Consider the following 14,144-nt stretch of genomic DNA (forward strand, 5'->3'; position numbering starts at 1 on the left):
AAAGTTAAAAAACCAACACACTGCAACATTTTTAAATGTTTCAAATAAAGGATCTCATATCTATGGGTCTATCTTCTATATTCTGATGCTGATGATTAGATAATACCCTGACATCATAGCCTATAGGAATATTAGTTTAGATTTTTTTTCCTGCTCAGTAGCGATCGTGTCTTTCTCTTCCACTTGATTTGTGTATAGCATATTTAAGGTAGCAATGCAATACATAATAACATATTACTGATATTAATAATATGACAATATCTGCAGTCAATATTGATTAAATGGGAGGGAAAAATCCTGCCCATAACGCAGAAAAATGATAAAAGCACGTTCATGATGTTCATCTACTGAAGTGGTATTCTGGAACTGTGAATAAACTGAATAAAACAGCAAAATAACAACAATAACAATAACATCTTCATTAAACAAAAAAAGAGATTAGCTTAGATAAAGTTTGATAGGCTACCAGTAAAAAGTCTGGACCCATTACTATTTTTAATGTTTTTGAAAGAAGTTTATTATTATGCTACAAGCCTGCATTTATTTGATCAAAAATACAGAAAAAAAAACAGGAATATTCAGCAAGGATGTGTTAAATTTATAAAAGTGATATTGAAGACTTTTTTAAAACAACTTTTTAATAATCAAAGAATCATGAAAAAAGTATCACATGTTATAAAATAAATATTAAGCACCATTTCTAACATTTGATAATAAATCAGAATATTATAAAGTTTTCTGAAGGATCACGTGACACTAAATTCAGCTTTGCATCACAGAAATATATTTTAAAGTATAGCCTAGTAAAATAGAAAACCATTATTTTAAATTGTAATAATATTTCACTATATTATTTTTCTGTATTTTTGATCAAATAAATCCAGGCTTGATGAGCATAAGAGACTTCTTTCAAAAACATTACAAATAGTAATTTGTCCAAACTTATGTACTGTGTAAGTAAAAATATACTAAATTTAAAATTAAATGTTGTATAAATAAAAAGGTTAGGAATCATATTTGTTTCAAGTGTGTTTTATTGGGGGTGGGGGGCCTCCAACATGAATTTTGCCTAGGGCCTCCAAATGTCTAGATCCGGCCCTGAGCATGCTCACTTGCCAATATTGGATTGACAACAAATCATGACAACAAAACGTGTCCGACATTTAGTAGGTGTTTTATCATTATCCATGGACAGTGTGCTAATCGAATGCAGCGCTCGTGATACCAAGCGATGCGCGGTCAAGTGTGTGTTGAATTAGTTAATGGCTTATGTGATGCGCATGCCGAGAGCCCTTTGAGCTCTGTTTATGAAAGTCAGGGGTCAGCCTTTTTATCTAATTAAGCGTTAACAATCATTAAAATATAGGCCTTCTGCATTCATTGGCGAAACAACTGTCAAACCTGATTATTAGTATTTTCTTTAAAAAAAAAAGTAGTCCGTGTATTTTGGAAACGTTTCATCCAGCGAGAATAAAGCAGAGTCCCATAGTGAGACTTACCGCTTCCTCTCTCTCTTTCTCCAAAACAAATCGTCTGTCCATTTCTTTATAACAGTAGGCTACAGCCTAATAATAAAATAACAAATACAAATAATTCATATTTAAATAGGCATACTAGTAAATAATAAACAACCTAATAATGATATTTTTTGGTGTGATATTCAAAACTGCGTGCAATTAAACTAGCCATATTTAATCCACACTTTATTTAATGAAAATCATCGCATGCACTTATAAATCAGTGAACAATTAATTTGAGCAGATATGAAAAAGGGTATTGGTTTAATGAATAACGCACGGAGATAACCGTTTATCAACGCTAAGCAATTAGCTAGTTCATCAGCCTAATTGCTATTGTTGAAAATGAAACAGTTGAAACGATTTTGAATGTTTCGAAATAAAATCGCCCAGGATGTTGATCTTAGGGTTTAAACTCGGGTTAAATTCAGCTAGTAAGATGCGGTGTAAATGAGATAATTGGGTGCAGCGCGGTCTGTGCTTCAACTAATTCGCAGTTAAATATCTATTATGTAGTAGAAAGTTATCTGCATAATTTAGGCTAGCGGTATGGAAACTTTGAAAGTCTTTTTTGTAAGTTTATTTAGCATTTCTAAATATATTTCCCCTAAAACCGTTTTAATTTGAAATGTAATTTAATTAAGCTGTTCATCAGATTTCTTCTAGTTTATTAATCCAACTACTTTATAGGTCATTACTAATTTCTGGTGTAACCTATTTTATTTTAGTATTTGGCTACTTGCCGGCTGTAAAGCTTAAATGAATTATTTGCGTTTTTTGTCTAGGCTACTCAATAAGCAAAACATAAATAAGCTACACGTTAATGCATAGGCCTATCTACTGTTATTCTTTGAACACAACAGTAGTAATATTTCATATTAATATAGGCTAGTAGCCTAATGTTATTGATTGTTTGAAACAATCTTGATGAAAACATGAAACATAAGAACAATGAAAAGCATAAAACAATCAGCATTGTAGCAAGCTATTTAAAAAAAATACAAAAAATCACTTTAACGTGTCATATATTGATCGCTTTTTTGTATTTGACGAAGGTAAAACCTCACGTCGAAGGTGTTTGTGCTTTGTGGACACAAAGGCTATATATAACATAGGCACGCGTGGTGATGATAAAGAAGGAGAGGAAATCTGTATTTATAAAAAAGCGAATGTTTTGCGGAGTCTAAGGCCTAAACTTCAAGGGGAATCTATGGGACACTTGAAAGTCTTAGACCAGTTTTCCATGTGGTATCAAGTTTAATATTAATCTCAGTGAATAATCGAACTGATAGCCTAAAGTGCATCAACATGCAATCAAGCTTAAATAGACATGTCACTTAGGCTACTCAATTTTAATAAGCAACCAAACATTTTAAAGATAAAATAGGTTTCTTAATCAACCAGACATTTTACGCTGACCCACCCGGACGAATGATAAAAACTTTATAGACAAAAACTTTATTAATCGTGGCCTATTTTAGTTACTACAAAAAAGTAATGATTCCCCCCCCCCCCCCCCCCCCGCTAATGGAACAAAAACAAATGATTTCAGAACATATAGCCATTTATCTGCTTGTTAAATCGAATGAGGTTAATTCACTGTAAAATGGCCATCTCCAAATTCCAGCTCACAGTTTCTCCACCATTATTTCCCTCCTGTTCCATTGGACAACATATTTTGGTTCTTTCCCTTCCTGCGTTTCCCATTGGTCGCTCTGGGTTTGACAAACAGTAAGAGGGTTGCCCTTAACGCTTCGAAAAAAGTTTTCCAGAAGTGAATATCAATCAGAGAGAACTCAGAAAAAGAGACGTAGAGAAGTTGGACGGAGACGCAAAACATCGAGATATTAACAAACTAACTTCTCGGGAAAAGGTATTCTGCTAAAGTCTCATCGTTGGGAATGGGTTGTTTTATTTTTAAGCCTTTAAAGGGCATACATTAGATTTGGGTTTGGATTACCGTCGTCACCGGAGACCTAAATCCACCCGATATAAACATTTTGCGCGTGCGGCATTCCTGCGCCTGCCGCCCGGACGGAGTTTCTATTTGCCCTCCGTTGGATTTGCAGTGGGAGAGATGAGTGACAGGAGACGATCCGCTGCCGCGCTGAGTTCACGAGCGCACGCCTTTTCGGTAGAAGCCCTGATCGGGACAAACAAGAAGCGGAAGCTCCGGGGGTGGGAAGAAAAAGAACTGGAGCTGTCTATGGAGAGCCTCGCGAGCAACGAACAGTTGGGAGACGGCGAGGATCCAGCTAATTGTCTGGATATCGATCCGGGTTAGTGAATGATGACATGGCAAACTGAATTACCATGCACTCCGTAAACATCCCATAACTATAACTTTTGACCGCATTTACAATCTAACGTTTTGCACTGGACTCAAATGTTTCATAGACAATTGCTGGCTTATGCAGTTGGCCCAAACATCACTTTAATTCTATAAAATAATATATATTTTTAAATAGCCTATGAAACAGCAAACTGTGTTTTTTATTCTTAAGTTACTTTGCACCAACTAGTTAAATATGACTTTTTTATGTCAGGGAAATAATAAAAAAGAAAAATACTAGAAATTCATACTAGACAAATGAATACAACAACCGTATAGAACTTTTCTAACTTAGAAAGGTTTTTGTGTTTTAATTTAGACTAAGATGCAAGTGAATGAAAATCTGGTGATAGCCTCGATGTGAGGGCCTAACAATTGTTAAATCGTGGTCTTATGTTTTATTAGGTCAACAAAAGAGTATATATTATACGAATTAATTGGAAACTTGAACGTAGAGTTTACAACTACTCTGCAGATGTCAGTTATACATGCTAATTCCTCTCTAGATAAAAGACAAAAGATAAGCACTCTTGTGAGTTCACGCAAACAGGCGCTCAAGCACTACTGTTACTGTGTGTGTGTGTGTGTGTGTGTGTGTGTGTGTGTGTGTGTGTGTGTGTGTGTGTGTGTGTGTGTGTGTATTTCTCGGTTTCATCGCTGTAGTTCAACTGTTGCAACGTAGTCATCACTTCATTAGTCTCGCTTCAGGAACATTTGCCATTAGGCAGACCATTAAGTTCCACACAACATCAGGCTGCTGACTGATCATTCTGATATTGACGCCGGATAAATATGACTGTTCCCCACTTTTTAAAAATAATGGTGAGCACAGACAAAAGTTAGTCAGGCTATACTGAAACAAAAGAGCAGATTTATTTCAGAGGTGGAAAACAATTGCAACAGGTGAGTAGCATCGCTATAATTTTCATTTTATTCAACTGTCAGACAGTTTTTTAGTAGGCTGCTTTTATTGGCAAATTAACAAGATCTGAATTGATTGCTGAGATTACGCGTTACAGGTTAACAGGTCACAGAAGGCCTAATTGTGTGCATAACGGATTGTAGGCTGTATTCAAAGAAAATGTTGTCAATTAAAGCAAAAAGTATTAAACATCATTTATTTCATGTCGAATTGTAAACCACTGATGTAAATTACACAGAAATATGTGTTTGCTTATAGCCTACCTTTAAACGTGGACCTATATTATGTTATGTACAGGTTGCATGGTAACTGTTTTGATTCAGATTCAAAAGATTTAAATTATATAACATATTTAAAGCGTTTTCTCTCTAACTTAACGCCTTCATGTTCTTATTTAACCAAACAGAGATTTCTAGAACATAACATCTTTGTCGATACACGACCAAAGGGAATAGGCCTATTTGGTGATACAAAGCGGATTATAATAATAACAAAAAAATATATATATATTATTAAGTTAATCAATAATTTCAGTTCATCTAAATACATTGATCATGATATTATCTTGCCTACGCCAATTGCTCATCTGTTCGAGGCTGATGTCCTAAACAGACAGGGATGACATGATTCTGGATTTGAGTCAGTTTGTTCTTCCGACTCAGTGAACACTAATGGAAACATTTCTACGTCTTTGAGAAACAATATATATAGTTCCAAGAAGATCCCATCTTGATTAAATTACAGAGGGAAAAGGGACTCTTTTTAATAACGCATTTCAAAATCTTTTTAGACATTGGAGTGAAGTCTCATTAGTGGAGCAGGTTGCCAAGGCGCGAATCAACAAGACGCTTTTATGTTTTTAATAATTCGTTTTAAATTAAATCATTTGTAATAAATAATTAACCAATCAATTATGGCACCTTACATCACCCTACGTGCTGTTTCCATCTTGGTCACCTTGAATGTTTTATTGCTTATTGTGCTTTTCACAACCCACAACGTTGGCAATAAATAAATAAATTAACAAATAAAATAATGCGATATTTCCTTTCATGAATCATACTTTAGGTAAAACAAAGACAGGATTTTTCTGTGTGACATCAACTATAGTTAGAAGTAATTGAATGAACATTTCAAATTGGACCATTGTGCAAATGGTTTTGATGTCAAAATCTCGGATTATTTGCATTCTGTTTTTATTCAATACTTTAAAATAGCCTAAATATTGAAATGCTTCAATAAATGTACAGGCTACTTAATATTGCCAAAGTATGTCCTTGTTAGATTTTTGTATTTTTTTCTAAATGACGTTCGATGTCAATCAAACCACATTTTTACCCTTCGCTTGCATAATTCCCAGAGAGACAAAGTCAAAATGAAAGACGACAGATGTGTACGTTTAAAGGGAGTCTTAATCTTTAATCTTTATTTTTATTACCTCCTTCTTACATGCGACTGAATGAAGTCCAGCAGAAACAGGTGGTTCTGTTCCTGGTGGATTGGGTTACTCTGCAATTTCATGCTTAGTTCGCCTCCGTCCCAAAAAACAAAAAAACAAAAAAAAGGTCATTTATAACGTGAGGACAAAAATGAATTTGTTTATGTTAAAGTGTTGTGCTGCGGTATTAACGGGCAGACGAAAATATTAATCTGCTATTAATAGTAGGCTATGCTACAACACTAAATTATGTTTTTTGCTTAATTGCGTTAACTTGTGCCGTTTCCATGCATTGACTATAGTCATAAGTTATTCTTCCGGGAAAGTTGACTTATTTGTCAGCAGTGTTATAGCCTAATGTCCAGGGTAAAGGTGAAGTTTTGTGATCTGTCTTATTTTGAGTGTGTGCAGCTGACGCTGGTAGCTGGTATTCTTGTTGTGTTGTAATTCTGGCAGAGGGCATTAGTCTTGTGGAATGTCTCATTGACAGCAGCTCAGGACCGACAGCACATTGACGGGTTTGGAAGGAGTTGAGGACATGCCTGAGAGATCGCATGAAAGAGACGATGGGGCTCATTACTGTAATTTCGCTGATTGAATCTCTCATGAGGTTGATGAAAAGTCTGACTCTCTCTGACTTGGGTTCTGGGGCCCCGTGGCCTCGGAGGGTTCTGTGCACGGTTTGTCCTGGGCTGCTGTTCAGTCTTTCTGACGCTTGCACAGCCTCATTTGCATGACATGTACAGCCAAAACAATCCACATCAGAAGGATGCGTGAATAATACAATCTGTAAATAATAGCCTAAATCGATTTCTTGTGAGTTTTCTGTTTAACTTATTCACACTCACCATGTTTTGCATCATTGGCAAGGCCTGAAATATCTCTACTTTTACGATTGTCTTTAATCTTATCCCTATCGTAGGCTAACGTGCGCACACGCTTGGCAATTTAAAAGGAATTTTTTGTTGTTGTTGTGCTAGATCTAATATAAATAATTTCGTCGTAAACCGCTCTAAATGCTTAAGTCAGACTACAAATAGCAAATTTAGATCCTGCGCAACAGCAAACAAAAAGGGCATAAATATCTTGCGATCAACTTTTTTATTTTTTTTTTCATAAATCTAATTTTTAACCAACAATCTTCTATTCGTTCTGTGATTATTATAATTACAATAGGCCTAGGTTTGTCGTTGGAAAAAAAATAATTAGTCTGCTGCTACACGCGTGTCCAAAAACATAAGATGAATTTTTTAGAAAACAAAAATAAATATTCGGCAGCCAATGTGCTGAATCAGAGTTTCCACATTATTTTATTTTGCTATATATAGGCTATATATATATATATATATTTTTTTTTTTTTTTTTTCATTTAACATTCAAAGGCCTATGATGGTCTGAGTGAATCCAAGACGTTATCCTTTACGGCTGCAGGTGATTTGGTTCTTCCGCTCAATATTGTCAACGGGCCTCCCGAGGGCTCCTTCCTGCTGCTGGCGTTTGTAATGATTTGATTTGCCCGGTGTAGATTCGGAGGCCAGCCCGGGCTCTGACGGCGAGGGTCTGGCGGAGAGGACGTCCTGCTCGTTCGGCTCCCCGGCGGACCTGACCCCTGCCGCCTGCGACCCTTCACCCTCAGCCTCTATGGAGGAGATCCAGGTGGAGCTGCAGTGCGCTGACTTGTGGAAACGCTTCCACGACATTGGTACAGAAATGATCATCACAAAGGCAGGAAGGTAAATCTTTCATGATATGTAAAGTCAGACAGTAGCAGCATTTATTTAATTCATATGTAACCAAATTTAAACAAAGATAACCCATTTTTTTTACATCTTGGCATAATTGGCAAAAATAGTTTTGCATAATATTTTATTTAAAAATAAGCAGTTAATCACTCATAAAAAATAGACCTAATGAATAAATCAGTGTTGTGTAACCAACATGCAGCAAGCCATTTTTTTTTTTTTGCCACGAGCCAAAAGAAAACCATTAAACAAAAAGGTCATTATTATTATTGTTATTAGTTATATTTAATTAGGCTATATGTTTTTACTTTTTTATGAGTTAGAGATTTCATTGTGTTTTTCAAAATGAATGATATTTTTGGCTAATTCCTCATTTTACACTTCAAAAGCAAAGGTTTTTACATCTTGATAAGTTTGAAGACTTTTTTGAAAAAATAGTAGCCTACACATTGAAGTTGTGTACTCGCGTGGTTTCAACGTAAGGAACGTATTTAAATATTTTTACTTGGCCTATACAACTTGACTTTTTTTTATTTATTTTTTTTATTATTAAAAATGTATTAAAACAGCTATTACATTTAAATTCTAGTCATTTTATTTACCGGTATTAAAATTCGAACTTTTGTCATTGACCCATAGGCCTACAAGCACCAGCCTACTCGCTTTTCCCCCCTCTTCTTTTTGACACACGCACGCGCAAATAAACTCAAGGTAACGTAACATTGTTTGGCAAAGGGATGTGACTGCGCGCGGGGACTGAAAACACACTGTTTTGGGGCGCTAATGTGTTACACATGGAGGCAGCGGTCACAAATCACAAACCACAACCTAGCCTATATAGCAAACTACGGTATGTCAATTCCACTACATTACTCAACCCTATAACGGTGGGCGAAACGGCATAACAACAACAACAACAACTGTTTCTAATTAATATATTTGAAATATGTTTTTCGTTTTCTTGCTCTTTTGGGCGTCAATTACAGCCCAAACCGAGCATATAACTTAACCTGCACAGTTCACAGTAAGACCTTTCGCCCCCTTTTTTTCTTCTCAGGGGGATTGCCAGGTATTTCCGTGCCATTTTTACACTTTACGATCAAACCAACATGATAATATGTCCCCATTTATTGGCGTAATTCCTTGTTTTAAAACACAGGGTAAACGTGTACTTATACTTCCTGACTGCACTGGCCTGGGAGGCTGTAAAGTAGAGCTTATTAATAGAACTCTGTTTTGGCTTATAGCTAAAAAAAAAGATGGACCTCGTTAAAGAAGCCCATGATGCCATTGACAAATTCTTAGACATCTTATTTAAATTGATTTTTTTTTAAACATTATTATACAAACATTTCGTTAATTATTTCCCCAATTTACGGAGAATAAAGCATTAAAAATGTGCTTAAGAAAAACAGTAAATGTGGATCTAAATTCTAAAACTAGCATTAGCCTATAGATATTTCTCACTCAATAACATTTGATATATTGCTTGGGCCTGTTTTCATCATCAATAGACCCTTTCTTCTGATTTTTCGCACTGCTGTAAGTATAGCAATTTTTCTTAGGAACAGTAAACAATTTTTTTTTTTTGCACCAGAGCCCTTTATCAAACAAAATTACTTGTGTCCAAACTATTTAACATTTTATAGCCTACTATAAGCTCCTCCTTTGTATATGTTTAGTAAAAATTGGAGCCTGAAATAATAATTCCTCTGATTTGAACGCGTGTAACACAACTTCATGAATAGCCCCGTGTATTTTATGCCCTGCTAATAATAACCCTATAAATTTAGAGGTGTAGGGGGGTGGAAGTGAGCGACCAGACACTTTTCTCTCATTATGAACAAAGAGATTTATGACGTTAAAATGAAAAGACAAAGAAGTTGCTTTTGAAGTGTAAAATGAGGAATTAGCCCAAAATGTCTTTTTAGACATGGCCCCTTTGTTCAGTTTAGCTTGTTTGAACTTTTTATAGACATTTCTGAATTCTTTGATTTGTCTGCTATTCTTTCTTTTATACATCCTTTTAATTTACCAAAATGTATCTAAATCCTGCTATTACTGGCTAATGGTCAGCAAGTAGTGATACTTTCAAAAATAATGATTACAATAATGATTTTATTCTATTTTATATAAAATATGGACTTGTTCAATGAACACATGCAATAATTTAAATTATTTTCTGTTTCAGGAGAATGTTCCCTGCTATGAGAGTTAAAATCGTCGGACTGGATCCACATCAGCAGTATTACATTGCTATGGACATTGTACCAGTGGACAACAAGAGATACAGGTAAGCACAGTGTAGCTCTGTTAGCATGCAGTGAGCAAAGAGGAAAATAACAAATTTGACTGGACATGTGTCTATAAACTGGAAAACTGAACCCTCTTGAAATGGGGTGGGAGATTTACATGAATATGCAACACTGACGGCAATCCTGACAGAGTTGCCGTATCAGCCTTGAAGGTGGTGTAATGTATCCCTGTGATTATGCTCTCACCATGACAACTTTCCATCACACATGCTTACAGAAAAGCTTTACTTGAATACAACTAAAGCCTGCATGCATGTACGGCTTGCTGTCGTGCACTTGTCCTTTCCATAATTACATGTGCCATGTTTCATTACAAGTTTGTTAAGTCTTCCCAAATTAAGTTGATTTTTATTTAATTAAAAGAGGCATAATGATCAACATACAATAGGCTAGCTCTCCTTGTTTCTTCCTACAATGACTATAAATCAATAAACGCATCTGATTTCTGTTTATATTCAGCGAAACTATTTGAGTTGTGTTTATGCTTTATTCCCACGTTTGAAAACAGAACTGAAAACGCCTGAAATCAGAACGCAAATTAGAGGCAAAAGAGGATAGATAAGTTAGATAAAATGTGTTTCTGTTTTTCAATAATTTTCTGCTAACACAGCAAAACCCAATATTTTCTCATATTTCTATATGTTATACTTTAGAAAGGTAATGATTAAAAAGAAACAATACAAAACACTGAGGATGTTACTATGTTAATTGCATTGTGACACTTAAGTGGACAACACGATAATCTTCCAGTTCTTTTAAACTTAGATTAATGTAATCATTTACTGAAAATAAAACCACAGCCATTCGAGGACGGGCCCTGAAGACAGCCATTTAGAGCCCCCAAATATCACGGACGATTTTAGAAGCCAAAAGATCTTGTAAAATTAAATAGGATTTTCTTCCTGGCTGGGGAATTTACCACAAGGCTTTGCTAGCGGAGCAAAGAGCTGTCACTGGAATGCCTCATGTGTCTCGAGGGCTCGGGTCTGGAAACGCAGGCTTTATTGGAATTTACTCACTTTACTTAGGCGCACTGCCCTTTTTAAGGGACATAGAGTTTGTACTAGACTTGTTAAATCTTTCTTTACGTGTTACTTGAATTACTGTACTCTTTAATGTGGGCATTCGGTATGGCTTATATTTGAGAGAAGAAGTAGGAAAATGCGGTACGGCCCAGATTTTTGGATCCTTGTTGGAGGAGAGCTAAATTCTCTCTATAGCTAATTCACAAATATCCTAAGTGCGCTGGCTGCCTTTGTGTTTCTTTATCTAGGTGTTGGCCTGTTTGTCTCTTATTTGTCTTCCCCCCCTTTGTACAGCTGTCTACTTCTCTTATTTCATATATTCACATGATACACACAATAAACGCACATGGTGCAGACTCAACTTGAGCACATGCTCTGGTCTGGTCTTACTATGTCAGTAAAGTAACCCGATAAATGACTTGGTCTGTTTGCTGCTGTGTTGCGTGTATGAGAAAGCACAAGCATATCTGTAATGAACTACTAGGAAAATTGGCATGTGCAGATTAGTTTTTAACCTTGTTATTTTGCTTCTGTACTTACATTAAATGGATGTAAATACTTCTGCATGTGTACAGTGTACTGCATGTGTTAAATATTGCTGGACTCTAATGGGCAGTCGCTCCACCATCTGTCCAAAAAGGTGTCACATAAAGTTGGATCTTTATTGATTGTGCTAGTGCCAGATGGCAGATTTATGAAAGATGAAAGAGGGCTAATCAAATTTCCAGTCCTTTTTGGTCTTAGGTTTCCCTTTTCTTTAACACTTTCCCTGCTACATGGAGCATAACCCTAAACAGCGCTCCAAACAGGAAATTACAAAAACGCCTGGCACTATATGCGTATGTGTGCAAGGGACAGACAACGTGTGAGTGTTTGTGTTAAAGCACACGTTTTTGTACAGATATATATGCCCTTGGCTTTATAAATAAAACTTTAGATCCAACAGATTAATACCTGTGAATGTGCACATGTTTTCATGTCCGCAGTTGTGGGGTGCTCTGGGAGAGAATAAGACAGGCACAGAGGATCATTAATGCTGCCGAGCAATAACAAAAAGGGGCCAAATGAGAGTTTTGTCCATATTTGAGAGCTGGGTGATGAATTTGGCAGAGGCGACGCAGTTAAGCACTTTCAAGTGTGTGCATGGCCTGAACTAAAGGCATCCAGCTGTGTCTCAGCCAGCTGAGGGAATGCCCTGCAAACAACACTTTAGGAATGCCTAAAACCCCATGTATCAGAATGTTCTTAATGCTTAACATTAATGTTAATGTTAACATACTTTTACGTACCATTTATTATTATTTGCAGTCCAAAACAAGTTCAGTAGGATATTATGCACAACTTGAATTTGTATGGTCTGTCTGGATGTGACAGACATGTGAGAGCACATGAGTAATTTTATGGAAATAATAACACTCATGGGCCGCTTTAACAGAGTATCATGAAAGTCATGCCTATATATTTGCAGGTATGTGTATCACAGCTCAAAGTGGATGGTGGCTGGAAACGCAGATTCCCCAGTGCCGCCCCGGGTCTATATCCACCCGGATTCACTGGCTTCAGGAGACACCTGGATGAGACAAGTGGTCAGCTTTGACAAACTCAAACTCACCAACAATGAGCTGGATGATCAAGGCCATGTGAGTGCACATTTGATTACAATGGATGATGTCAGTATTTATATATTACATACATATACCGTTTAAAAGTTTGGGGTCAGTCAGATATATTTTTTAAAGAAATTAATTCTTCTCGTCAACAAGGGGGCATTCAATTTATCAAACGTGACAGTAAAGACATTTATGTAGACATATAAAAAAAAAATGCTGTTCTTTTGAACTTTCTATTTATCAAAGAATCTTAAAAAAAAATGGGTTCCACAAAAAATATTAAGCAGTTTTCAACATTGATTATTACAAGAAATGTTTTTTGAGCAGAAAATCAGCATATTAAAATGATTTCTGAAGGATTATGTGACACTAAAGACTGGAGGTAATGATGCTGAAATCTTTGCATCACAGGAATAAATTATATTTTAAAATACATTAAAAAAGAAAACTGTAATTCACAACATTTGATCAAATTTATGTAGCCTTGATATATACTTAAATCTTACTGACCCATGCATATGATTACTAATAAAAAAGATAAAGCCACCAACACATCAACAAATGCAATATCTGCACATTAAATGTCTGCGTTTGAGTTTGCATACACCTGCTTATCCACATGTCTGTATTCATAACATACACTAGTTGATGAATAACAACCCCCATTTCCCCCAAAGACATCTGTATATTCTCTCAAGCAAGAAAACCATTATTCAGTGTATTCTCTGAAGCACTGACAAAAATGGAAAAATAATGATTTGAATGTATTTGACTGATATTCCCCATGCGTCTGTGCTGAACAACAGCTGAATACAGCACAATGTAAGTGCATGTTATTGTTTGGAAATTTATAAAAAAATTTCCACAACATATATGAATTGGTTTCAAGCATGTCCTCCGGATCTTTGGTTTTTGTGTCCAGTGCATCTTTTCTCACTGTTCGAGTGTGACTGTTGTGCCTGGCTCTGGTTTGCAGTATTGTGCTGAAGGAGTGAGTGCACAGGGATGGGTTTATTATCAGACCATCAGATGACACTCTCATCCCGAGCACGTTTTGGTTATGTATCATCGTAGTGATAGTGACTTTGAGAAATGAGGTGATACGTCCAAATCTATCCAGAATAATGAAACCCACAAGATAAATGTGCTTAATTTGTATGGCAGTATGGTTTTAAAGGCTTTGCCCTCATGTTTTGTTTTAATGTTTCCTCATGTTTTGAGATTGACTGTGTTTGGGGTCCCA

General features: G+C 36.0%; 1 protein-coding gene across 2 annotated transcripts in view; it reads left to right on the plus strand.

Moving 5' to 3' along the window:
- The first annotated feature begins 3,268 nt into the window (after positions 1-3,268).
- Positions 3,269-14,144, plus strand: part of tbx15 (T-box transcription factor 15) — a 23,023-nt gene continuing 12,147 nt past the window's right edge. Inside the window, exons 1-4 of one of the 2 annotated variants that reach the window (XM_081369293.1) lie at positions 3,269-3,796; positions 7,735-7,942; positions 10,143-10,244; positions 12,760-12,931. In XM_081369293.1, coding sequence (XP_081225419.1) covers positions 3,595-3,796; positions 7,735-7,942; positions 10,143-10,244; positions 12,760-12,931 — 684 coding nt within the window. In that variant the 5' untranslated portion in view covers positions 3,269-3,594. Of the gene's footprint in view, positions 3,797-7,734; positions 7,943-8,643; positions 8,802-10,142; positions 10,245-12,759; positions 12,932-14,144 lie in introns of those variants that run through there. The other variant, XM_081369294.1, reaches the window with a different exon arrangement.

Source organism: Scardinius erythrophthalmus (genome assembly GCF_964197995.2).
Source record: "Scardinius erythrophthalmus genome assembly, chromosome: 6".
NCBI classification, from domain to species: domain Eukaryota; kingdom Metazoa; phylum Chordata; class Actinopteri; order Cypriniformes; family Leuciscidae; genus Scardinius; species Scardinius erythrophthalmus.